This window comes from Gekko japonicus, unplaced genomic scaffold (assembly GCF_001447785.1).
Source record: "Gekko japonicus isolate JY-2015 unplaced genomic scaffold, Gekko_japonicus_V1.1 scaffold710, whole genome shotgun sequence".
Classification (NCBI taxonomy): Eukaryota; Metazoa; Chordata; class Lepidosauria; order Squamata; family Gekkonidae; genus Gekko; species Gekko japonicus.
Window position 1 is genome coordinate 19,712 of NW_015167559.1, and position 27,120 is coordinate 46,831.

Consider the following 27,120-nt stretch of genomic DNA (forward strand, 5'->3'; position numbering starts at 1 on the left):
CACTGGACAGGCAGCTGCCTGTCAGGTGTAGGAGAGGAGGTGGGATGCTTACAGCCGCTGGGGAAGTTTGCACAGCAGGACTGCCTTAGCCCTACTGCTGGCCCAGCCTCCCTGATGCCTTTAAACATAATCCCCCCCAACACCAGACAGGGGGGTGTCTGTCAGGTGTAGGAGCAGGACCAGGGTACTTTAATCCATCAAGGACGCTGCCCCAGCAGGATCACCTTATTGGCTTGAAGCTGGAAGAAACTCTTTGGAAGGGATCTGTTCAAGGGCATCCTTGATGGCCCATGACATATACCTGGTAGTCTGTTCCACATGCCTAAAGTGTTGAGAAGAAGTGTGAGGCAAATGCTAGCTGTTCATTGTTGTGGCTTCTTGGTTTTTTTTACGTTTTCCTCCTTCTGTTGCCACGCTTCCAGATCTGCCATAACATACTGCTTTTGTGCCTGCGGGAACTTTTTGAGTTCAGATACATGCAGACTGATCCAAACTGGTCCAACTTCTTCTATGACCCTGAACTGCACAAGGTAAGCTCTGGAAGATACAGACTTACTCTTCCATACCTTTAGGACAGTGATTAAAGATTTTAGAATAGTCAGTCTGACAATGAAAATGGAGAAAGGGAGCTTGAAATTAGAATCTAGGAATCTAGAGTCTGGAGAAAGTATATTTCACAGTAACAGTATGGTTAGTGTCAGACGTGACCAGTGCATGAAATATTATGGGGAGGGTAGGAATGCTCAGCAAGCAACTTAGGATTCCACTGATATGTCCCTGATGGACACGTCCATCTGTAAGACATGACATAGTGGCCAGCCATTAGCCTCTTTAGAGATTTCTTTAAGGGCATAATAATTGTCAGCCTTTCTACATTTCTTGTTGACTTGTCCGCACAGGGACCTCAGCATATTGGCCATAGAACCCATGTGTATTGCAGAAAATTCTGGGGTTCTTTTTTAGGCTTCCAGTCAGTAGGCACAGGGATACTGGCTGGGTTTTGTGGGCCTCACAGTTGACCTGTGTGATTTCAGTGTGTTCTAGAAGGCGCTCAGGCGTATCGCAGCAAATTGTGTTTAAGTGAAATTTGCCCCTCATTGCTCATGTTTTCATTGAGGAATGTGTGATTGGATTCTGAAGACCTCTGAAAAGAAAACCACTAGGCTGGAGCGGAGATGCAAACTTTTTGGAAACCTTGAAACCATAGAAGAAAAAAACATTTTCCCAGGGGGAAAAAATGGAAATGCTGGGGAAAACTCAGTACCTGTCTTGCTCCTTTAACAATGTAAAATGCATAACTTACAATTTGGTTAGCATGTAAAATTACATTAATTGGCATATTTATAGAATTTAAAAGTATGAATTCCTTAGTTTCTACAAGCAAAATAAAATTATACCAGGAGTCAAAAATGATCCTGGAAAGGGCGTAGCCCCCCCCCATCAGTGGAAGGAAGAAGGAGGGCCCTGTGCCCCACTGCTCTGACGGAGCGGGGGAGGGAAGGAGTGGGGTTTGCTCTGGTTTCTGCTCAGCTTGTGCCCACTGGCATTGTGTGCAGGGTGGAAGCCACTCTGGTCTGCGTTGTCAGCAGCTCTCTTTCCCTCCTCGTGGAGGTCTCCAGCTCAGACGTGGCAGCTTCTGCCTGCCTTAGGTGCTACGAGGGTCAAGCTACAGTAGATAAAATCAAAATAAATGTTTATTATGTAGTGTACAAAATAGTAAAATTAAAAACATACGGCTTGAATGTCAGGCTGCAGTACGAATCAGAACAAGCTTTAAATAACCTGTAATATTTTCTGAACATTGAAAATTGAGCTACAGTGGCTCAAGTGGTTAAGACGCTGAACTGCAGGCTGTGGAAGGTCAGTAGTTCAGCAGTTCGAGACCTGGGTGCCGCAAGACGGAGTGAGTGCCCATCTCTAGTTCCAGCTCCTGCCAACCTAGCAGTTCAAAAGCAAGAAATTGCAAGTAGATAAATAGGTACCACTTTGGTGGGAAGGTAACAGCGTTCCATGCACCTTGGTGTTTAGTCATGCCGGCCACATGACCACGGAAACGTCTTCGGACAGTGCTGGCTCTTCGGCTTTGAAATGGAGATGAGCACCGCAGCCCTAGAGTCGGATTCGACTGGCTTTCGAGCAAGGGAACCTTTACCTTTACTTTTAATATTTTCTGAACACAGTTGATGAACGTGTCAGATGACCAGCACAAGACCATATGCATTTCAGCCTCAGGGACCTTCCTCAGTGGTCAATAATACACCCTTTTACAAAATAACAAATCCACACATCCAGAAACTACAATATATCAATTCTGACCAGATGGTGTTATCTCATATATTGTGTGGTATGGTGTAAGTTTATAAAGCAGGCCATGGATCCCTTCACATGGTAATTGCACTCACACAAAACTCTTCATTGATGTTACACTTTGGTATAAAGTTTCCAGTATTTCTGGATGTGTATGTCCTCGACCTGTAATTGAAATCAAATCATCATTCTCATTTTGTTCTCTGTGTCCCTTCCAAGTCATGTTGGTTTACTGAAAACAACTTTTGTTTTTCGTTTTGTTAATACTAGGAACCAAGTTCAGAAATTCTTCAATAATTTGTATCTTTCCAGTGGCATGGTTGTATATAAACATTTGCAATACTATTATTGAGACTTTAGATTTTCAGTCATTCCTTTGAGAGGCAGATGGATAAAATGGCTCATGAATCAACCCAGTTACTGGTCAAACCTTTTGGTCTTTTCACCGTGCATTGTTTTCTGTACAATGGTTTGTTCTGTGGAGTAGACATGTTTGTATGTTTCCTTACCCAGGTGGCACTTCTGGATTTTGGAGCAACCAGAGGTTTCGATCTGGAATTCACAGATGTCTACATTGAGGTGAGAGCCCTCGGCTGTATGCTCAGGTGGGCTTACGTTGCTGGTTCAGAAGCCTGGGATTTGTTGAAAACATGTAGCTTGACTCCTTTATGCACATTTTAACTCTTCCTTTCTCATGCAGTTCTGCACTGGTTTTCCTTTTTGTTGCACACTAGGAGAGAACTTGAAGTGTTCAGTTATTATAAGGATCATTGTTCAAGCAGTAGCACTATACTTGACATGATTCTTGTGAATACCGTGTCTGGCACTGAAAACACATTAACTGCACTCTCCAGTTGCCTGGGTGCAGAAACATACATTTAGACCAATATGCTACTGCTAACATTAAAAGAAATTGCTCATTAGAAGAAGAAGAAGAGATTGAATTTATACCCCGCCCTTCACTACCCAAAGGTATCTCAGAGCGGCTTACAAACTCCTTTCCCTTCCCCTCCCCACAACAGACACCCTGTGAGGTAGGTGGGGCTGAGAGAGCTCTTTTGAGAACTGCTCTTTTTCAAGAACAGCTCTTATCAGAACTATGGCTTGCCCAAGGTCATCCAGCCAGGTGCAAGTGGAAGAGTGGGGAGTCAAACCCGGTTCTCCCAGATTAGAGTCCGCGCACTTAACCACTACACCAAACTGGCTCATTAGAGACAATTGGGTTTTCCTGGTGTAACAGCTTCCCCGTTTTTAAAAAGCACTGCCACTAATGTAAAGGCTTCTACATCTTCATAAGTGGGCTGCAACATACCTGCTTTTGTTTCCCCTGTATTCAAACAAGATTTGGAGGAAACGATTTCTGACCACTTTTGTGCTCAGACAAACAACTGGATTTGACCACAGAAGCGCTGCTGCCCTCTTCAGCTGCAATCCATTGCAAAATACCCTTAATCCATTGCTTTTTAATGTGCTAGCCATCTCATTTTCTATCATGTGGAAGGTGCTAAATTGGAGGGCCTCCCACATCACCCTTTCCAGCTTTTGAATTATTTTCTTGGTTTTCTTCCCACACAGTTAATCAAGGCAGCTGCTGACATGGACAGAGAGAGAGTGTTGAGGAAGTCGATAGAAATGAAATTCCTGACTGGTTATGAAATAAAGGTACACAGAAGAATTGAATAATTCACTCCCTGCTTATTTGCTGATATGACTAAGTTCTCTTTTTAGGGTCAGCACAGAAAGAAAAGACCACTGATACCCAGTTTTGAAGAGAGGGTGCGGTGGACCAACCTAGTCTGCTCTCTAAAACCATGATTGAAATGGCATTTCATCCGTTTCCTAAGCTTTACATCCAGCTTTCTTTAGTTTTATTATGCAGAGTATTAACTCTTAATGCTCCAAGAGAGATTTTAAGATTACCAATTAGAATTCCAATTAAAATGTTTAGCAGTTTTCTGTATAGTTGTAATAGACACAAAGCCTAACTCTTCCAATATGGGAATGGTGGAGTCATCTCTGTGTCATGGGCCCAGTGGCCGTTCCTTATGCAGAAGCCTCCCTGACTAAAATGCCGTACATACAATTCTCCTGTGCCTGTGTTGATTTGTTCCACACCCCTGTGAGGTAGATCAGGCTGCGAGAGTGTGACTGCCCCAAGGAGATCCAAGAACCTTCATGACAGAATTGGCCTTTGAGCCTGGGTGTCACTGACCACTCTGCCATGCTACCTCTCTGGTCATATCTGATCTCTCCCTCCCATACTGGTCTCATAGGTGTTCTTTCCCTTGGTGAAGACTCAGGGACGGGTCCAGGATGTTTGTGCTGTGCAGAATTTGAAAGGACCATATGATACCGGTGTTGGGCAGTGTTATGAATGTCATTCTGTAACCCCTCTCCATCACCATTTTGTGACTGGCTCTGACTGATTGGTGATACACCTTTGGTTTTTTTTAGAGTATATGTCACAAGTCAGCTCACCCCTGCTCTAGAGTATGCAGGGTGCACAGTACAAGGTGGTAGAAGTCTTTGCTGTAGTGGCAAATTGTTACGAACCAGTTAAGCAGTGTTTCATGAACAGCAACAGCCAATCAGCAACATCTAACATCACAGAGTTATGTGCCTCGTGATGCTGGCTTTTCACTTTCTTTTCAGTAAGACCAGCTGATCAGTCTCACCCTTCTTGATTTCCTTTCACTCAGGCCATGGAAGATGCCCACCTGAATGCTGTGCTCATCCTGGGAGAAGCTTTTGCATCCAGTGAACCTTTTGACTTTGGCTTGCAGAGCACAACTGAGAAGATCCATGGCTTAATCCCAGTCATGCTGAAGCACAGGCTGGTCCCTCCACCAGAAGAGACTTACTCTCTCCACCGGAAAATGGGTGGTTCCTTCCTCATATGCTCCAAACTGAAAGCCAGAATTCCATGCAAGAACATGTTTCAGGAGACTTACAGTAATTATTGGAGTAGAAGGGCCAGAAAGGAACAGTAACACAGAATAACTGTCAGTTGTCATTTTGCTTTTTTTAATGGCCAATCATCCACAGTGCAATTTCTTCTGTCATACCTTCAGAATCTCCTTAACAGTACAACAGCCGGCCTTTGGAATGCAGGATTCCTGATTAAGAGACAATGTTGTCCTTTTGCTGGGCATATCTCCAACACTTTATATTCTTACCAGATTATCTGTGCAGCCTCAGCTTTACAGAAAATTTCAGTTTATTTAGTGTGGGGACTGTGGGGGAAGTATAGGCAGCTGTGTTTCTCGCTCTCCTAGGTATCAGCTATCTTTCTTATACTAATAGCTGTGTTTACCAACTGGATTTTTAAGATGTGGAGTGGAGGAAAGAACCAGCAGTTGCAAATGAAATCTATTTGCAATTCTCTGAATGTTTGTGTGTGTGGGGGTTTCTTTACTTTTTTCCTGCTAAGGTGGAATACCAGTGGTTTCATACTACAGTATAGTCTGCCAGCCTTAACTCAAAGAAAACCCTCTTTTTATGGTGTTTGGGAGTCAATAATGAGTGGGATCTTTCAGATGGAGCAGTATATGATGCACACACAGGCTATTTTATGCCTTCAGTTTTCAAAGTGGCAGCAAGGAAAGTGAAGATTTTAGACAGCCTGAAACGCAAGAGGGACAGTGGAGTATTTAGAACACCAGAGGGTGAAAATCAGTTGCCTGATTCTCTGTGCTGAATGTATAAACAGAGGGAATGTGATGGAGAATTAGAGAAACAAAAACTTGAACTGTGGCATTTGTAGAAACTCAGCATTAAAGCTACACTTTTTCCCTACCTGCATCTTTATAATGCAGTTTTCGATGGGATGGAGGGATGTATCTTATGGGCTTCTCATAGCATCATTGAAGGTGTTTCAAGGTTTCATTGAAAAGCATAATACATGTTTAGTAGCCGAACGCACAACTTTAAGCAGTTGGAGGCAAGCTGGGATTTTTTTTGTACAACAGTAGTAACTGTACAACTTCCAACAGATTTCCAATAAAGAAGTGCTTGTGCAGACGGCTGCTTGGCTGTGGTTTACTGATTTATTCAGTTCATCTGGTTCTATTCCTGAAATGATGTCTGACTACTTTGTATCTTTCTGCCTGCAGGATGATTTAACATGCTCTTAACATAGATTTTGCCCTTTCTACACTTTGTATGGGAGACCAAGTCATGTAATAGGAGGCAGCTGGTAGCTTAGAACAAGCCCACACTGACTACCAACCTGTATTGTTAGGTGCTCATTGGAAAAAAAAATCATTGGGTGCAAAGGCTTAGTGTTGGCTGCTCATTTTCCTGAGATGCTTTTAAGTATTATTAGCTATTCTATCAATAAAGTAATGGATTTAATGGCAAGGCACTGTTGTAGGAAATACAACTCTTAAGAGGCAGTGGTAGAATGAGTAAGAACACATTTTCAAGGTAAGTAAAATAATGAAGTGGTTGTGAAGACCAAGAGATGGTTTTGTTCTGTCATCTCTCCCCCTGCCCCCGGTACTCTTAGGATACCTGTCACCATAAAATTCTGCTGCCTCTCATATCAATAGCACAGCTGGTCCACTTCTTTAAATGAGGCGGTTCTATTTGTGTGGGTTAAAAATCTGCCTAAACCATGTGGCAAAATACTCTACTGCATTACTACACAAAGCTCCATACACAATTGTGTGATAACCTGCCGCATATTTGGCTTGCTGCATTTAAGAAGTCACTTGCCACCAATGCTTCCTCTAAGCTGTGGAGTCTTGTGAGCAAAAATTCAACTTTGTGAGTTACTGGCATTAAAGTTGTGAGCAAACAATTTGGCTACTGCATAAATTAGTTTGCTTTGGAGCCATTTTTCCTGAGCAAAATGTGTGAGATGGAGGCTTAAAATCTGTGAGCTAGCTCACACTAACTGAGCTTAGAGGGAAGATTGCTTGCCACTTGCCTTGATTTTCCAGGCCCAAGACAGCAGGGCTACAGGAAGTCTACTTAAATGAGAATGTGTTCAATTAGCTCCCAAGAACATCTTTTTCAGTGTATGTGGCTTTATAGCTCATCTCACCTGAAACAGTTAACTCTACTTTTCCCTCCAGGCTGTACTTTCATTGTTTTATTTGTTGGTACCGAACTTGATAGGGAAAATTGCTGAAATCTCTATTGATGAGTTTAATTCTTCAAACCGTGTGGCCGAAGCACATGTTGGTCCCTGTCATCCGAGGTGCAATGTGGCAGAACCTTGGAGAAAACTTTGATCTGGAAATATTGCCTGCTACTTGCGCTAATAGATCATTGGGAATGTAACTGTATACTTATCACCTAGTGGGCATATTGATCCTTTACTTTGATATGAATTACTTCTAGTTTGACTTTTAAACACTTTGATATTTAACATTGTTATTGGTATACTGAATTCTAAGTGATTTTGGATTTTTTGGAGATCCCTGAGATTAAAGAGACAGTCATCTAGCTGTTTACAGGAAGGGTGAAATGTGTGAAGATGGTTAAAGCACTAACAGTATAAAAAGCTGACAAGGGCCTTATTTGAAACCCTTAGGCTGCTATCTCAATTCTGTGCCTGGAATCAAACTGATGCAAATTTCAGAACATTATAATCTACTCTGCATTTCATATCATGTGTGAATAATTCTACCATAACCTAACATAGAAGTCAGGCTACTGACAGCCCGGTCTACTTTCCTCCCTTGGAAGTGAGATTTTCCCTCTGCTTTTCTTTTTCTTTACTGACTGAGCCACCCTAGTAATGTTTTTTCTTCTTTGCTGAAGTACTTTGGCTGTCCGACCCTGTCACAGTATGAGATTTTGGCTGTTGGCTCAGCCCAGGAACCTGAGGGAAGGATCGGGATCTCCCTTTAACTTAAACAACTTAAATGGCACTTGAGGCATTTTGAAATTCAAAAATAAAGTATTTTTTTAACATGGAGGGGAAAGGTCAGGTGAAATCAGGGGTTGAAATTTGAGGTAAAAGCCAGTACATGCACAGATTTTAGTTCTTATGTTTCAGGCTAATAAAGGTTTCTTAAGCTTTTCCCAGTGACTTAAATCTTTATGTTGAGAGGCTTTTGTTCCAGTGTTTCTCCAAACACTCCAGTACATTTTTTAGTATTCTCTAACTCTTTTGGTTTCCAGAAGGCTGGTACAATCTTTCGTAAACTCTTTCCAGTACCCAAACTCCTTTTCTTGAAACACCAGTACTTGAATTTTTAACTGACTCTTAAGGTCTCCTGCCAACCTAGCAGTTCGAAAGCAAGAAATTGCAAGTAGATAAATAGGTACCATTTTGGTGGGAAGGTAACAGCATTCCGTGCGCCTTGGTGTTTAGTCATGCCGGCCACATGACCACGGAAACGTTGGACAGCGCTGGCTCTTTGGTTTTGAAACGGAGATGAGCACTGCAACCCTAGAGTCGGACTCGACTGGCTTTCGAGCAAGGGAACCTTTACCTTTAAGGTCTATAAGGGCAGTTTCTAACCACACCAGACCAGGGATCTTTTCACTCTTCAATGCTAACTCCCTGTTTGACTGGGTAGGGAATTTTCTTCTCTAGAAGATCTATTCCCTTCCATTGGCCTGAATGGGAGTCTCCATCTAACTACCCACTTGTCCTTGTGAACATTCCCCAGTTCTCCTATCTGTTCTTCCAGTCAGGGCTGAATTCCAAAACTGTCAGTACTTGAATCTTTTCAGCTAGGGCTGAAATCAAAATCAGTCAAGGCAGAAATCTGATTGTCTCTTCATGTAGCTCTCAAGTGTTTTTCTGCTCAGCTGATGCTAACAGATCTCTTGGAACAGCCTGTCATTCAAGGCTTTCTGGCTCTGTGAGGAATTAACCCTTCACAGTCCTTTATCTGTTTACATAGCAATTCTAAGCTTTTAAAAAGTGCACTCCATTACATAGGCCCAAAACACACAGTTGTCACTAAATTGCAAATAAGCATGAAACATGGATTTAAAAACAAATCAGGAAAAAAAATTGAACTATCATTTTCTCCAAAGCTGTAACTTTCAGGGCTTGTTATGTAAATGGGTGCTGTCTGCAGTATTTCCTGCTATACTTCAGCAGCTGGAGCTTTTGTTGTTCAGCCGCACAGTCGAGTCCGACTCTTCGCAACCCCATGGACCAGATCACGCCAGGCCTTCCGGTCTTCCGCTGTCCTCTGAAGTTTACTCAACTTCATGTTTGTTGCATCTATGACACTGTCTAACCATCTCATCCTTTGCTGGAGCTATGTATGGGGAAACCCTTTCACCAGGCTATTTGCTTTAGCTGACAGACTTTTGCAGCCGTTCACTCTGAACATCAATTACCAAAGTTGATTTGTGGGATTTTAGCTCTGTCCACCTCTCTACTATACAAATACAAAACTTTCTGCCTCCTCAGTAACACAATTGAGCTCACCCCTCGAGCTCACTTAGTAAGCTTAGGCACTAACCCATGCATGCTTTGAAATGGGGCAATGGCAGAAATAGCTGAGCACCTTGGAGGAAGGGTGGAAAAATGTAATAAGCAGGATCTTGACAGGGATTCTTTATGAGCAATAGGCTTAGAATAGATAAAAGGAAGTACTTCCTCACCCACAGGGTAAGTAACTGTGGAATTCACTGCTGCAGGAAGTGATGGCAGCTACAATGGTAGACAGCTTGAAGAGGGGATTGGATAAACATGTAGCAGAGGTCCATCAATTGCTATTAGCCACAAGGTATAGATGGAACACTCTGTCTGGGGCAGTGATGCTCTGTATCCTTGATGCTTGGTGAGCAACAGTGGGTGGGCTTCTGGAGTTCTGGCCCCACTGGTGGACCTCCTGATGGCGCCTGGTTTTTGGCCACTGTGTGACACAGTGTTGGACTGGATGGGCCATTGACCTGATCCAACAATGGCTTCTCTTACGTTCTTAAAAGATTAAAAAAGCTTGCCCAAATATAGATGTAATATCTTACCTGCTATTAAACAGCTAGTGCAGCCATTAATCTCAGAAATGGGTTTGAAGAATTTGCATTTGCAAATACCAACAAATTCTCTAAACCAGCCTTAATGCTCCATGTTGAGAAATAATACTAAAAAACAGGTGAGACAGTGACATATGGAGCATGAAACCACCCTCATGAAGTCCCAAAGCCATGTCACTTACCATGTCTTATATTCTAATAGCAAAATCAGGATATATTTGAATACTTAAATCCAGTGACTGGAGCGATGAACAGGCAAGACAGATCTTTCTACAAGCCTGGAAAGGGCACCAGGTTTGCTGAAAAATGTAAGATCTAAACAAAATGGACTGGGCAGCTTAAAAATCCAAAAATGATAAAAGGAGTGCCTGTAGTTTTAAGCAATGGATTCTCTTAGTGGCTGTTGATAGGCGATCACAGTATTCCAGGCATCAGTTTCTTAAGTAAAAAGGTAGGGGGAGGGGGCAAAGCCCTTTCCAGCCCTATTTTGAGGGAGAACTTATTGGGGCCAGGCCTAGCTAAGGTTGCCAGCTCCAGGTTGGAAAATTCCTAGAGTTTCACCCTTTTGACTACCATGATCTAGAAGCCCTTGGTAATAAAATGATGTGCTGCCCCATCAGAAATTTCCCAATAGAACAAGTATACACTGGGGGCTTCTGAATGTGAAGTGGTTGTTTCTGAGATGGGTTACCTCAACTTTCTCCAGACCTTTTCTCTCATTAGTTTCTCACACTTCTAATATCCTGTCTGGTCTCTGCCTAAGCAGCTTGTTTCAGCACCACTTACGTTGCCCCTTACTATAGCAAGTAGAGTTGCACAGGAGGGGGACCAGCCCAGGCTAAAAATGGGTGGCCTGCTGAGCGTGAGCTGACTGGAAGTCGTGAAAGACCATTGCCTGAGCCAATTTAATGACATTCTCTTCTGCAGAAAGAAACAATGCTTGCTGCACCTGAGTTTAGGACTACTCCATCAGTTCCCCACTCACCCCCCTCCCCCAAATATAAATACAGAGGGGTTGGGGCAAAAAAAGACAAACCATCTTTATTTCTAATAGTTCCCTGTTTTATTGCAATACATCAAAGTAGGTTAATATTAAGTGTTACCAACATAAAATATTGGTGACTGGTCATTTATTACAGCATTGACTTAGCCACCTTAAATATTTCTGTGCAAAAGAATCTACATCATTGTTCTGGAGCAGAGAGTCTCTTACAATGTCCTCTATAACATTGAGGGCATGAACCAAAAATAAGAGTGAGAAGAGGCAAAAAGCAGTATCTTTCCCCCACACGCACACTTGTCGGCTTTTATACTCTAAAAACAAAAAAAAAGTGATTACATCTAGGCCATGCAAAACTGTACAACAATATTACAATGAAAAAATCCCTAAAAATATCTTTTAAAAAATAAATGATATGAAACTGTCATACATAAAAAGGCAGGAATAATTGCTGCGAAATACCAATACTGGTTTTTGGTTGTGGATTGCTTCCTCGTAAGCGAGACAGTTTCTTATGGTGGATGATTTTTTTTTTTTTATACAGAAGGAAACAGACAAGATTACAAGTTGTGGAACTGCCTTAATGTACATGGTCATAAAAGTTGAAAATCTACAGTATATTGGAAGCTCCCCCTCCCAGTAGGCTTGGGGTTAGAAGCCCATATTCTATCACTAGCCCAAAGATGACACTTTGGAGAGAGACAGGCTAGTGCCATTGTTAGACTCCAAGTGGCAAGCCTTACTGTGTTGGCCTGAATGGATGTCATAAGCACCTCCATGAAGTTCATCCCAAAGTCCCTAAACAGGGCATCAATGCATGGAACCAGGGTGGTACAGAGGTAATCTTCACACCTGTGGTGAAATTGTCTAAGGCTACATAACTCCCAACGTCAGATTTTGGGTTCCCAGTTACTTTCTGACAGCCTAGGAAAAAAACAAAACTGAGGTGCTACTATTAAAAAACCCTGAAAAAACCCAATGTTTCTCCCCATTCAAGGCTCTAAACTGTCATCTTAAATCCAAAGTTTGCAACATATCAAAACAGAAGTGTTGATGTTTGAGGTGTACCTGTGGTGAATCTCATGCCCAAAATAATTATTGCATTTCATGTTTATCCTATGAAGATATCCTGCTGCTTCCAAATACCTGAGAGTTTAACACAAATGTCATTGTAATTTTTTTTCCAAAACTAAGACTGCTATTCTAAAAAATGCAGGCTAGGCTAGGAACAAAAACAGTTAGCACACATATCAACCTCCAGAAGAAACTAACTAATGAAAAATGGAGTCAGGAGCATAAAAAATGAATAATACACCAGGAATGTGTCTGAAAATGAAGATTAATTATTTGGATAGCTTGAGTGTGAGCCAGGAAAAACACTGATGCCTTGGGCAAAAACTGTACAATCTTAGAGATTTTTTAAGGACTGAAATCTGACTTAATGGGCCTCAAGAATAAGGTGCCTGAACCAGACCAAGAAAAATGTATTCAATTAGGCACAGCATAGTCTGATACTGGGTACACAAGGAGACAATCAAACTAATCGGATTCAGTGAGGGATTATAAAAGTGCCTGGACCATTGCTATCACATATGAATGGAAACTGAACAATACATAGCAGCAAATCCCAACTTCACCAGCAAGCCATTCCACAGATATTAAAGCATCCGCATCGGGTGCATCTGGAAACAAGTGTTCATAACGAATGACTGCCTGTGCCGAAGTCCATTCCAAAGTGCTCTCATCTATACAAAAGGTAGTACTTTCAACCTGTGAAACGGCCCGACATGATATAAAATATATTTGTCAGGACAGTATTTCCTTCCAAATTCATATGCTATCTTTCTTTTCCTTCCAGGAGCATGGATCAATTGCCAAGGAACTTTGGGGGGCATCCGAGACAATAACTTTTGAGATGGGATAACCACACAGGCCAACTGTATAGCGTTTAGAGCCTCTATAGCATTTAAAGGATGTTTAAACAAAAATGACAGGAGGAAAACATCAGGCTTGTCTTAACAATTGTGTATAACAGTGTGTAGACATAAGAGGCATCACAGAGAGGAAGAGGAGAGGCTAGCAGGGCAAGAACCCTTTGGTAGTGAATGGTACAGAAGCAGTACTTGTAAATGGATCTTATGTGCTTCCCTATGTCCTGCCAGTTTCTGAAAAGTGCTTCCTATGTCCTGCCAGTCACTGAGCCGGAAACTAACTGAGGGGAGTTGACTGGCTAAATCCCTTATGACGATAAAATACACAAACTCTAAGATTCTGACAAGCCAAAATTGACAGACAGGATTAGGACATCATACTTAACAGAAAAGTTCTGGATCCCTCTCCTCGCAACCATTCCCCCCAGTATAAAAGAGCTAAGTGGTAGTTTTGGATGCGACAATCCACCAATGCAGATAAGACACAGAACCAAGTACTAGCAGACACACCTGGATGGTCAAAAATGATTATCTGTATCTCATGGTACTTAACTTGCATCCTGCATGAATGGCAATGATATAATTTGTAAAGGGAACTTGTGAAAATCTCCGTCCTGTTAGCTACACTTTTGTTGTTTAGTTGTGCACTAGAAGGGCTTGGAATGGTTTGGTGGGACCCATGAAATACCAAAATGTATGAAACCACTAATCTAAGTTTAAAGTAAACCCCCAAACTCTTCATCCATCCCAACTTGGTCATAGCATATGATAGTAAGGATCCCAAGGAAAACGAAAATCACATTCATCTAGTCCCAAAATGCAAACCACACTGAAGTAGATAGGGTGGTGCTGGGAAGTTGCCTTGTTCTTGCTATCTATTCCCATGTTGTATTTGCCACTGTTTATTTAAGCGATGATAGATTTCCATCATTTCCCCAGCCTGCTCTCCACAGAGGAATGTTCTGCAATGCCAAGCGCTTCTCTGCTGGGTCCAAACACCAAGTATTTTATGGCATTAATAACATTAAATATGCAATGAGTTGAGACTGGGTGGTGGTGGTGGTAAGAAAATGACTGCAATGAACGTCTTCAGAATAGAAGTCTTCAGCTACCAAATGTTCTCGCAAACTACCAGACTAGGAATAGCATTGTTCAGTGGCTGTCTGGGGCTGTCTGCTGACCCTGCAATAAACGGCCATACAGACAAAATGCCAACTTCATGCTTGTAGACTGTTAAATCATGAGTTTTGCTTGTAGATTGGAGCGGTTTACCTTTCAATAGAAGGCTGAAGATAGGAGAGATATTTTAAAAGTGAGGATTATGGCTTTACTTCTTCTAACGACAAGAAGAAATCTCAGAACAATTGTGAGGATGGACTCTTCATCGAGGCTGTATGGTTTTACCCAGTGCCATCTTGTATATTCCAATCACACCTCCAATGTGTAGATTATTTAGTATGAAAAAGGGAACAACACAATTCGTCTTAAATTAAAGGATCTTTTAAACAGGAATCCATCTTCCACTGCATCACAATGCTGCTTTTTCTTTTATTATATACATATGTACTAACTCTTAATTATGTGTATTTAAATTCTGTACTGTAGTAAAATATGCTTCATTTTTTTAATCAATAAGGATTTGCTGGCAACAATCAGATTGACATTCAAACAGAGTGACTGGCTGAAAGCGTGCGCATGTGCCCCCCCTGCAGGGCTAATTTCGCTCCATCACCAGAGGCGGAGGAGTGTTGCTGTGCTACTTTTGCAAAAATATAATCAGATAGATACTGTGTGTGTCAAAGCAAAAATCTGATTTTTCTCTTACAGATTCCGTTTTGGTCTGTCTACACTACTGTGTTTGGTTTGGAGTGGTAGTGTAGTGTTAAATATGCCCATAATAATGGAAACAGCTGTAATCCTATGAAATAAAATCAACACTAATACAAATATACCAATATCTCTCATAGGCTAACCCCTCCCCTTTCCCTCCACCAAGGTTTTCTTTGTCTTGTTTGCCACGACTATTGAATGAGGGGGGAAGGAGTGGTGAGGCTACACTGCTTGTGCGAGAGAAGGCAGATATATTCTCTTCCTCTTATTCCTCCCCCTCCTACAGTCTGATTCTGGAGGGAAGCTGGGGATGATGTCAGCGAGAACAAGCGGAGAGTCACAGGGACAATAAGCGGCTGAGGTGTCAGATCTGAATGCTGAGGCAGTTCATGTGTCCCAACTCACGTGGTCAGAGCTCTCCAAGGAGAGGCTCTTCGTCTTGTGAGGAGAAGAGATGGGGCTGGGGGGGCTGCTCAGGTTGGAGCTGTTAGATGCTGTCGAATGTCTCGGAGAGTCAGAGTCCTACAGCCCAAAAAAAAACACACACAAGAGAACATGGCAAAGGGGGGGGGGGAGAGCAAGAGAGGAGCTACAAACTGCCAACACTCCCCACGAGCATCAAATGAAACACATTTTTTCCAGACATCACAAATACAGCGATCATTGTTTAGAAGTGGTGACTGCGTCCACACAGCCCAGTTTACATGAGACATTTCGTGTGTGAACATGTCCTCAAGGAACTTCTCATAGAGACAAAATCGACGGTGTGGACCTCATGTTTCAGGTAGTAACACGATTAAGTATTTTCGATTCTGGCTGTGACCCTATATGTGGTGGAAATATCAGACGGAGCACTGTTTCCTCTCAAGCTCCATCACTGCTGGGATGCTGGAAGGTTTCTGCTTTAGCTTCCCACCAATGCCATCACCAGTATTCCATATCTCTAATGCAGCCATTCAACATTATATAAATTAAAATAATGAAACATTCAATTCAGTTTTAGAATACGTTCTGGTCACAAAAATATACTTTCCCTTGTTCTAAAACCTGGCATAATACCTACTTTTTCTATAACACTTTCTGAACATATTGGGCTCAATCAGAACAAAGGCACCATCAGATCAAAGTTAAAAAGACGTTTAAATATCTGCAATAATGAGATTTAGCAATGCTTAGGTCCAACTGACTTCTTTCCATTAACTCTCTGGTACAATATTTTTCTAGCATGCACCACTGTGACTTCAAATTTATTTAAAGCAAAGGACGGGGGGGGGGATCCTAAGATGCTACTCTTTATGGAATGCTCTATTATATTTAAAGGAGACTGTCTCTCTCCCTCCATTGAATACTTTCTCCTGTGGATTTTCCCTTCCTCTTCTCGAGGTCATGGATTGGTACGATCCACTTATATCTCTGTCTCACATTTACTGAAGCACAGCTGAGGGCAGAACGTGGGCTCCACGCAGATTCCTTTCTTCTTGTCCACCATACCCACCTCTCGCTCATAGTCTCTCACAGGGGCATCACTGCCCTGATCCAAACCACCAGAGGACAAGGAGCCATCTGAAGGGGATGCCATCGGCTGACGCTTTGCTCCATAACTACCTCCTGAGAATTCCCTCCGCAAAGCACTGCCATTTTGTGCAGACGATCCTACAAATATACACAGGGATTTAGTCACATAGCACTGAGTTGCATTCTGCTGTTTTCTCTGAACCATCATTTGCCGCTCTGCCCCCCCCCCCCAATCATGATTGCTACTCATTGATCAAGCCCTCTCTTGTCCATTCCCACTGGTCTTGTGCTGGGTTGGGGACTACTGTGTTGCAAAGAGCATCCTATTGATTGCTGGCATTTGGTAGTATTTCATGTTCAGTACTAATAATTCGGTAGTGTTTGTGCAGTATTCCCCCCCCCCAAGCGAGTCTGAGATTTGCATTTTTAATAGTTTCTCTTTCTAAAGTCTGGCTCAATTCCTTTCTAGTATGACCTCAATGCAAACAGACCAAATGGAACTGTAGTACGTAGATCAGTGTGGGTGAGGGATCAAAACAGTTACCTTTGGGTGGGTGGGGGGCTGACCTTCGGCTGGGATAACCTTGTTTTAAGACTCTTTAGACATAAGAAGAAGAAGAGGAGATTGGATTTATACCCCGCCCTTCACTACCCAAGGGAGTCTCAGAGTGGCTTACAAACTCCTTTCCCTTCCCCTCCCCACAACAGACACCCTGTGAGGTAGGTGGGGCTGAGAGAGCTCTGACAGAAACTGCTCTTTTTCAAGGACAGCTCTTATCAGAACTACGGCTTGCCCAAGGTCATCCTGCCAGGTGCAAATGGAGGAGTGGGGAATCAAACCCGGTTCTCCCAGATGAGAGGCCGTGCACTTAACCACTACACCAAATTGTTTTCTTCAGTGATGATGATGATGATTTTTTAAATTTGTTAATTGTCCTATCCCAGCTTACACCGAGCTCTGGGCAACGTACATAGAGGCACAGTGCCATAAAGACATATAAAATGTTAACATTCCAATAAACAATTTAATAAAACTAAAGACCCAAACAGAGTCCATGATGATGGCGTCTGAAAATTTCTACCCCCAACTCTGGAATGCCGGGCCAGTTTCTGGGTAGGAGGAGAGGAAACTCATAACAGCAATTTAGGGGGGGAGGAAGGGAGGGGTGCCAGCCAAGGAAAAAACATTGCTGCCCTCAACTAAAAGCCCGGCTTACCTTACAGGCCCTGTAAGAACTGCATAACTCTCTACCTTACAGGCCCTGCAGAACTGCATAAGATCCCACAGGGCCCTGATGTCATTTGGCAGAGAGTACCACCCTGTTCAATGACAGCCGGACATCCCTAGGGTTGGGGATCACCAGCAGATTGTTATCAGTAGAGTGCAAGGCTCTTCCAGGGACATACCGGAGGAGACGGTCCTGTAGATATGTTGGTCCCAGATCGCTCAAGGTCTTAAATGTCAATACCAACACCTCAAACCTGACTCAGTACTTCACTGGAAGCCAGTGTAGCTGGCACAGCACAAGTCAAGTATGTGCCATCTGTGACATTCCCATCAGGACTCGCGCCACCACATTCTGGATCAGCTGGAGTTTCCGGATTAGTCTCAAGGGCAGGCCAGCATATAGCAAGTAACATGATGGCTTTAGTTAGATGATTTGATTACTGCCGTTTTATTCCATGTGACTGAATTTTTTATTTGACTTTTTAAAAACTGCTGCAATAATGTTTTGTGATTCAGATATTGGTTTATTTTTTATTTTTTATTATTTTACTAATATAGCTAATTCTCAACATGGCCATGTCTGTAGATAATTAAAACTGGAGATTGAGACCATGAACAGAACAGAGACAGAGCTTTCTGCAAATCTGAGGAGACCCTGGTTTGCAGAAAAATCTGAATAAAAAACAAAAAAGTTGGGAGGTTACCCCTCCAATAATATCAGTATGTGTCACTTTAAGAAATGAATACCCTCTCAGTGGCAATTGTTAGGCAACCACAACAATATTGTCAGCCTTCTAGCCTTGGTTCCTGTCAGTAAAAGACAGGGACAGTGTACTTTCCAGGCCTGCTTAGGCCTTTGACGAAGGAATCATCAAAGCCATGCCTAGTAGTAACCACTGGGTGACTTGATACCACGTGACTTGCATGGCTCACTCAGGCCTGGCATCTTGCTATTGTTCAGCAGCAGCCACCTCACAAAAGACAGTGTGGTGTAGTGGTTAAACCATGAAAACTTAGTGGGTCAGTTACACATTCTCAGCCTAACCTATCTCACAGGGCTGTTGTGAAGATAAAATGGAGGAGAAGAATGCTGTAAGTTGCTTTACGTCCCTATTCTGCAGAAAGGTGGGGTATAAATGAAGTAAATAAGAACTATAGGTATAGAAGGGGTGCAGTTAAAAAGTAGGTTGGTGGGTGGGTGGGAAGGAGAGAAGGAAACAATGAAAGCTGACAATGTGGGTGCTGCCAGAGGAGAAAAATAGTGTGGAAAAGGGAAAGGAAAGTGCTCCCTGCAAGTCTTTGCAGATTCCCCACAGTGCAACTGAGTCCAGCCTGGCCAGTACCATGCAACTGGGCACAGCCTGGCTGCTGGGCTGGTACTGTGCAACTGGGATAGACTTTGCTGGGGAGAGGCTGCCCAGGAGTGAAAGCTGAAGATGGCGGGGGCAGGAGAGAAGCAAGCAAAAATAGGGGAGAGGCTGTGAGGACTTTCAAGGGAACGGAAAATGAGATGGCCCCCACAAGGACCGTTCCCTTGAAAGGACTTGTGGGTCTTCTGCTTGTACACTTCTATTTGGAAACCATCTCAAAACTGGAAAAAGTGGTATAATAGTATATTAAATCTTTATGGGGAAATAGGCTGTTTTTAGGTTGCTAAAGCTGTTCTTATCTTGGCAGACAAACTTGGCCAACCTCAAAACAATCAGCAATATTTTGTTGCAGGACCTCAGTTGTAAATACCATTAACAAGTGTGCTTTGACTTCAGTCTCCAGTATGTACATTCTTAATGCTATCTTAGTCCAGCAGACCAACATATATACAAATGCAGATGTCACACTTTTATAATGCCAATGAAATCTGCCTGAGATTAAACTTGCTTACTTGCTGCCAGGCCACTGCTAGCACTCATGGAACGTCCAGGTTCGGTACGAGATTTTGTAATTGATGGGATACTAACAGAGCCGCTAAACATAGTCCGACTTTCTTGAGGTCGAAGGTTCTGTAACAGAGACACACATGGAAAGAAACAGGAAAGAGGTTTTCATGTGCAAATGCACGTACTGTAGAAGCAAAGCCAGTGTATAAAATTAAAACCCAAACAAATTCTAGGTATCTAGGTATTCCATAAAGAAGCACAGTGAACTGAACCACATGATGTGTCATCTGTACAGCTTGTCCAGAGATATTTCATAAACTGTGGCTTTCATTAGTCACTGAATCAAGTTTTACACATGACACATTCCAATGTTGTTTTACTTGTGTTCATCCTTGGGAATTGTGACATGAAACACTGTTGGGCGAGCTATTAGTACAACAACATTCACTGATTATCACATGTAACGTCTGGAGAACCAATACATTTTATCCTCAAATATGAGCACCTTAATTTTTAATTTGATGCATTTTTACATTCCTATACTCCTCTCTTCCTTTGTCGGGTAACAGACACCTTAGTTGGAAAGAACTTTCAAAAACATTCTGAATAGGAAGAGAAGAAATATTGAGTTTATTCTCAAATTTCCACTTTCAGATGTTTGGTAAGAATGATCTAGACACGATGGATGTTAGATTTTATTGAGGTAATAAATGTTTGTATTTCTGTTGCCTCTCTATATTTGTCAGTAATACAGTATTAAAGGAGGAAACAGAAGATCCTTCCACTATGCAGATTGTTCTTCCATAGCTTTGATAAATACTTTCTCACATTCAGCTTTATTGCCAGATCATTCTTTCAAGGACAACCACTGTCTACTTGATCTGATGTATCCTTAGAGGGATGGCTGAAATCTCTCTATCAAGGCAGTTGTACATACAAATTCTGTGTAGGTGATCTTGGTTATATTTTTATATTCAATGGATGAACTATAAAATGCATGTAACTGAATACAGGCATGCTTCTACTATTGTTAATGTATTGTATAAACAGAAAAACAAATATTAATTCACATTTAGCTTGTAATCTTAATGACTGTTTTCTGTATGTCTCATCGGAGCAAGTGTGTTTGCCATCTGGAACAGTGTGTTTATGATCATGCTTTTCGGTTAGAGAGACAGATACTAGCTAATTATCCTCTTCTGATGGCACTAATCATTAATCATAAATTGACTTTCTGTTAAATACTATTTTAAGAATGCTAGAGTTGAATATAGGTATTGGATTATATAAACCACCACAAATATTTCAACTGAATGTCCAATCAACAGCTTTTTGCTATCCAGCAAGTGGTAGTTAATCTGATATGAGCTACAACAACATGCATTCACAGAAGATGCACCAACTGTTAGAGCTACAGAAAACAAAATGAAAATTGAATGAAAACAGCATAGTGGTTGGAGCACATGAAATTCCAGCCTAAAACAAATACACAGTGCCTTGACATCAGTATTGTGAATTTTCAGTATACTCTCTTTTCTGCAACTTAATGGAAATATCAGCCCAACTTTTTATGGTAGGAAGGTGGAGCCTGATGATTTTATTCAATATCCAAGGAATATCCAGATGCTTCCTTGGAAAACATTCTTCCAAGAACAAGATTCCAGTGAGAGGATGAAGGAATGGGGGAACCAGTTCCCATAGCTCCTATAAAACCCATGTCCAAAATCATCGGTATGCATACTGTGACAGATGGCGGTATAGCAAGGCACTTATGCAGGGAAACATGCCTTTATATGCAGAGAGCAAAGATATATTTGGAACACTGGTTTGCAACCCCCTGACACACCCCACCTAGCAGAACTGGGAGCATATATTCCAAATGTGGAATATTAAATAGCTGCAAGCAATGAAGAAACAATGAATGGCAACTGGCAATACAGGATATGTGGGAATGACACACTCATTTCCATTTACCAGGAGGCTAAGTCCATCTACGTTCTATACGTTTTACCCTTTAAAAAAAACACCCAAACTCTTTCATTGTTCTTTTTCCTAAAAATAAAGTTAAATACATAATTACTGGGAAAGCTGGCAACTGAGAACAGGAAGAGATTTTAACAATAACAAAATCCACACCATGCATTAAAAAAAAATTCATGGCAGTTGAAAACAGTGATTATAAAATGACAAATGGCAGCACAACTGAATTTTATGGTGTCTCCTTTAAAATATGCAAAGAACAGCTATTTTTTTTTACAGACCGAAGAGTTCAACACCCAATCTCCAGCCAGTTTTTTTAAAAAAAAATAAATTAAAAAAAAACCCCACTCCAGTCAAATCTATCGCAGTGGAGAGAAGAAATGCCTCTCTTCTGCAAAGGAAAGAACTTTAAGTGCTGACTGCAACATAGTGGAAATGTCACAGCAGGAAAAACAAGCCTGATGGTTTACTTAACAGCCGACAAGCATACAGATGCTTCCCTGGAAACACAGCCGGATCCTCCTACAGAAAAACCAGTACTGCCTACTCCTTGAATTGCAGCAAAAAAAATATGAATTCACTGAAACTAGCAGGAGGATTAGCTGAAAATATCTGTGGCTGAACAGAGGTGGCTACGAAACTCAGCCTAGTTGGAGTGATTCAACAGACACTTTCCCATTGTGAAATATTAATGCTTCTTTATGAAGATTTGACAGAAATCCTAGTTAAATCATCCTCAGTAGGCATGAGAAAGGCATATGGTCGCCTGTGACATTAAATGGACCCACCATTTCTCCTATGCAATCCTTTAAGAAGAAATTCCTTCTCCTAACAAGTAGTGTCTTTCCCTCCCGCCTCTTCTCAAAATCCATCTTTCTGAGAGCCTTAACACATTAATTTCCATTCCCCACAGCCCTAGGCAGGTGCAATTGCTTTTGTGCATGAACATGCTATTACTCTTGCCTTTCCCTTCCCTCTGTAGTATTCCCAGAGTTGAAGCTTAGATGCCATTTAGGGTAGTGGTTAAGTGCGCTGACTCTAATCTGGGAGACCCAGGTTTGATTCCCCACTTCTCCACTTGCAGCTGCTGGATGACCTTGGGCAAGCCATAGTTCTGTCAGAGCTGTTCTTAAAAGAGCAGTTCTTGAAAGAGATAAGTCCCACTTTGATGACAACTGGCCTCCAACAGCAACCCTCTCTCAACCCCACCTACCTCACAGGGTATCTGTTGTGGGGAGGGGAAGGGAAAGGAATTTGTAAGCCACTCTGAGTCTCTGAGTGCTAGTCATAAAGAATAACTTCTCTTTTTGAATAGACAAGGGCCATGCCTTCTTGTGGCTTTTACTCGATTTATCAGCAGCATTTGATACCGTGGGCCCTGTCATCTTGCTGAGACACAGGAGACAGAGGTAGGTATCAAATGATGCACTTTGGAGTGCTTTAGAAGAAGAGAAGAGATTGGATTTATACCCCACCAGACTGACGGCTGCCCATGCATTCTGTGTTGTGGCTCCCACCTTGTAGAACGTTCTGCCTGAGGTGGCACACTTGTATCATTCCACAGATTACGTAAAACAGAATCGTTCAGGAGGACATTCTTATAAAGAGAACAAAGCTGGCCAAAGTATACTGGAATGGTTCAGGAGGACACTCCTTTATAAAAGAAGCAGGACTGAAACCTACTCCTGTACATTTAACTATTTGTTTTATCCTGCTTTTACTGCACTGCTGTCCACTTTTAAAATTCCATTTTCTATATTGTTTATGATCTGTCATATCTGATAGCTTTTTCTTTTGGACTGTTTTTCTAACTTTGTGATCCAAGTACTATTGCAGTTTACTGGATGTGTTATGCTGTCTGATTATATTGTTTATATTCTGTGATCTGCATAGAGGCACGTTATAAATAAATATAAACATGTTAATTGTAAGTAGACAGTACAAGTGGGGACACGCAACAAAATGTTGCATACTATTAATGTCTTTTTCAAAGTATAGTTGCTTACTGTTTAAATGGCTTTCTTGCAATAACCAATTTGTTAGCGTTTTTGATTTTCTCATGTTGGCAGGGCATCCTCTTTTGTGAAGCACTTCTGGCATTGTATTGTTCTGCATGGTACTGGTGAGGGATTGTTGTCTCTGACAAAAAGGCAGAGATACTTTCGACTGTTCTGAGCGGTGCTCTCTTAAGGGAGGCCGCGGCTCTGTGACAGCCTTCTGTGAAGGGCAGGAAGTGACAGTTTTCCCTTTGTTTTCCCCCCTTTTCTTTTTCTTTATTGAACACTGGAAAGGGAGCCATCCAGTCTTTCTCCCTTGTGCATAGCCAGCCAGCTGACTGAAGTTGGCTTCAAAGAGGAGTCTGCCTGGGAACTGCAATCATTTTGTTTATGTGAGATTCCGAAGATGGCCTCACTGGGTACTGGCAGGTCTTGAGGTGCTACAGGTGTCCTCTGCCACTCTCCTTCTGAGTGCCCTTGCCAAGAGCAGCTGTTTAAATGGCCATCGATTTATCAATGGATCAGCCTGAGGCACCTTCGCTTGTTCAACCTCTCGCCTTGATGTGGAGAACTGTGTGGTTGCAGGGCTCCTGTCTTCTTCAGCCTGAGATGAGTCCACATTCACCCACAGCACCACAGCTGTCTTCGGCACTCTATTTGTCTGTCAGGGTTGCTAAGGAGCGTTTTAAAAGGTGGTGTGTAAAAACTGACACTGGTTGGAGGAAATCCTGCCTTCTGTCCACCTGCCCCCTACCTCTCAGTCACTGGGCCCACCCATCCGTTGATGCCTCAGCTGCCCTTTTATAACTTCCTGCTTTTGCTCCCTCCTCTCTTCCCCCATTCATTATCTCTCTCTGTCTCTCCGGCTATCAGCCAGTCTATCTCTCACTATCAATGTGGCGGGGCCTGGAGTAGATCCCTGTGGTGGCCATTGCAAAAGGTGTTGGGGAGGGTATTCAACCCTCCCCAAGGTTTTTTTTTTAAACTTTTTGGATTTTTCTGCAGTTCCACAGAGTCCCCTGAATCTGTAGAAAAACCTGTTGGGGGAGAGTGTGCTCTCTGTTTGTGGAAAGAAGTATCCACTGCAGGCAGAGAGGACTGTTGAGAATTAGATATATAGATCTGATGATAAAACAAAGTTGATGACACACAATATGACAATATACATAAAGTTGGGGGAGGCAATGATCCACAGGTGTCATTCTGTTATTTTGTCTGTCATCATATTTCAGATCTACTTAGTAAGATCTCTCTGTTGCACAAAAGAGGTCTTATTGAGTGAATTTAAATATGACTACTTCTTGGAGTTCTGATAGTCTCATTCTTGAGCATTAATGTGAAAAAGCATAATAGTGGATGATAAAGTGTAGAAGTGATTACTACTTTGAGGGAACTTGCTGAAAGAGAATTGGGGGAGAGATAAAACTTTTTTGCCTTGTCTGTCTCTCCATTCCCATGAATTCCTTATCTTACAGGCAAGGAAGTCTACTAGTGCTCAGGATATGATACCAGGTTGCTCCAAGAGTACCCTCACCAAAGCATTAAATGAATATGGTAGGCTGGTATTGCAGCTTTGGCTGCAGCAACAAACACAATTGTCTGCTGGCTCTTTGGCTTCACTGAGACTTGAAGGATACACCAGCAAGCCTCCACAGAATCTCCTTGCCCAGCAGGTCTACTGACCCAAGTCATGAAGGAGACAGGCACCACCATCCCAACACTTCTTGGGATATAAAACCAGGCCTCTTCAGAGTCCCCTCACTTGATTAATCATTTGAGTTGGAATATTCTCCAGCAGGATAAGGAAGGAATGTTTGCATAGGGTTTGTCCAGAAGGGGGAGGAGATACAGGGGTTATTTTGAGCTTCCAGGTATTTGGGGACCATTGTTTCTTCTCTGTCCCCATGCCCATCTTTGGGACTAGAAATAATAAAACAGAATGCACATAACACTATTAAAAGCAAATGACTAGCTGCAAAGCTTAAATCTCTCCCCATATTAGCTAGGCAAAAAAGAACACCACACAGTATTAGTAGCAGGAACACCTGGCTGAGCAGTTCATACCCTTAGATTCATAACTGGTGTACGAGGGACAGAGCGTAGAGGTGGGGGATATGCAGGGTTTACGGAATCATGGGAGAGGAAATTTTCAGCAGAATTAACAGTCATGTGATAGATGTGCTCGAAGTTGCTCGGAGAAGAGATGAGACAGGATTGATGATGAGGGGATGGACAAGGGGACCTTGGCTATCAGAGACAATAGAGACAGAAGACAGAGAAACAGAGAGAGACAGAGAGAGAAAGAGAAAGTGAGGGATGGTAATCATGACCCAAGGAATACAAATTATGGAGCATGTGGCCACTAAAAAGGAGGACTGTAAATCAATGCCTAACTAAGTTTCACAGATTCTTATTGCACACAAAGCAGGCTGCAGGCAAACTTATCCTGACAACAACCCATTCATTATTATTTTGAAGAGAATGAATCGAGGCACACAGTTTGCAGACTAGCGCACTGCTCCTGTCTCTTCGGGCCTGTCTTCTGAGGAAATTATGAAGATCTGCAAACACCATAGCTGATTCTTCTCTTCTTTTCTTCCTTGTTACACCTTTGTCAAACTGTCCTGTCATTCCACTTTTTCTCTGGATCAGAGCGACAAAGAAAACTGACCCGCTTATAGCCCAATGAAAGAAAAAAGTTGCCTGAAAAAGATCTGCTATGATGGGCAGTTCAGATAGGGCTGGTTTTGTTTGTATGTTCCATCAATTACCCTCGCTCATCTTAGGGAATCAAAGATCAGGCTTGTTCACCCTATAAATCTAGTCCCCTTAGAACAGTGTCCTAGGTGTGTATACCCAACGGACAGTGATCATTGTAATTTTTGTCTATATAACCATCTAGTAAACAGTTGACATTAAATGAATCAATTTTAGTAGATCGTTAAATTTAGTAGATAATTAACACACTAAAGACCTAATGTAACCTTCGCGAATGCAGGTTGTGCCTGTAACTAATAATTCTGTTGTCTCCCATTTGCTCCATACACTTGCCATACATATACACAATACTTTTTGAGGAATTCCAGTATTTCTGGGCATGTGAACTTTTTAGTAATGATGAATTACGGCAGGTCTTTGGGAAGGGTTCAAGTATGAAGGAGAGAGGGTGAGTAAAGATGAATTAGTATCCTGAACGTACATCTGGCTGATTTGATTTTTTTCAATGCCACAATTAATATAGTTCTCACCCAAAATTGCAAGTCAGGACAGAGAGCCTTCTCTCAAAGCAGACTGGACAAGATGATCTTCAGGATCAACAGCCTCAGCAAAATAAACTAAATTCACTAAAATGTCAGTAGAAGTGCAGGCATTTATGTTCACTGTTTTTCACAAAGGAAGGGTACATTTCAGCCTCCAGACTGTGAAGGCATTTAGAATGAGACTGGAAGTACTGAGGGCCTAGTTTAGTAGGTCAACAAAAGAAATAAATGTAAACTATGAA

The 27,120-nt window shown here is 42.1% G+C and overlaps 2 protein-coding genes across 2 annotated transcripts in view; one reads left to right on the forward strand and one right to left on the reverse strand.

Moving 5' to 3' along the window:
* LOC107112577 (atypical kinase ADCK3, mitochondrial-like) overlaps positions 1 to 5,409 on the forward strand; it is a gene marked incomplete at its 5' end in the record, with an annotated part of 21,003 nt that extends 15,594 nt beyond the window's left edge. Inside the window, 4 exons of the mRNA XM_015413742.1 lie at positions 423 to 530; positions 2,821 to 2,886; positions 3,883 to 3,969; positions 5,007 to 5,409. Coding sequence (XP_015269228.1) covers positions 423 to 530; positions 2,821 to 2,886; positions 3,883 to 3,969; positions 5,007 to 5,297 — 552 coding nt within the window. The remainder of the gene's footprint in view (positions 1 to 422; positions 531 to 2,820; positions 2,887 to 3,882; positions 3,970 to 5,006) is intronic.
* Positions 5,410 to 11,319: 5,910 nt separating this feature from the next.
* The window catches only part of CDC42BPA (CDC42 binding protein kinase alpha), a 194,836-nt gene continuing 179,035 nt past the window's right edge, over positions 11,320 to 27,120 (reverse strand). Inside the window, exons 35-37 of the mRNA XM_015413743.1 lie at positions 19,647 to 19,764; positions 16,517 to 16,674; positions 11,320 to 15,543 (exon numbers count right to left, since the gene is read on the reverse strand). Of these exons, the coding sequence (XP_015269229.1) occupies positions 15,409 to 15,543; positions 16,517 to 16,674; positions 19,647 to 19,764 (411 nt within the window). The 3' untranslated portion in view covers positions 11,320 to 15,408. The remainder of the gene's footprint in view (positions 15,544 to 16,516; positions 16,675 to 19,646; positions 19,765 to 27,120) is intronic.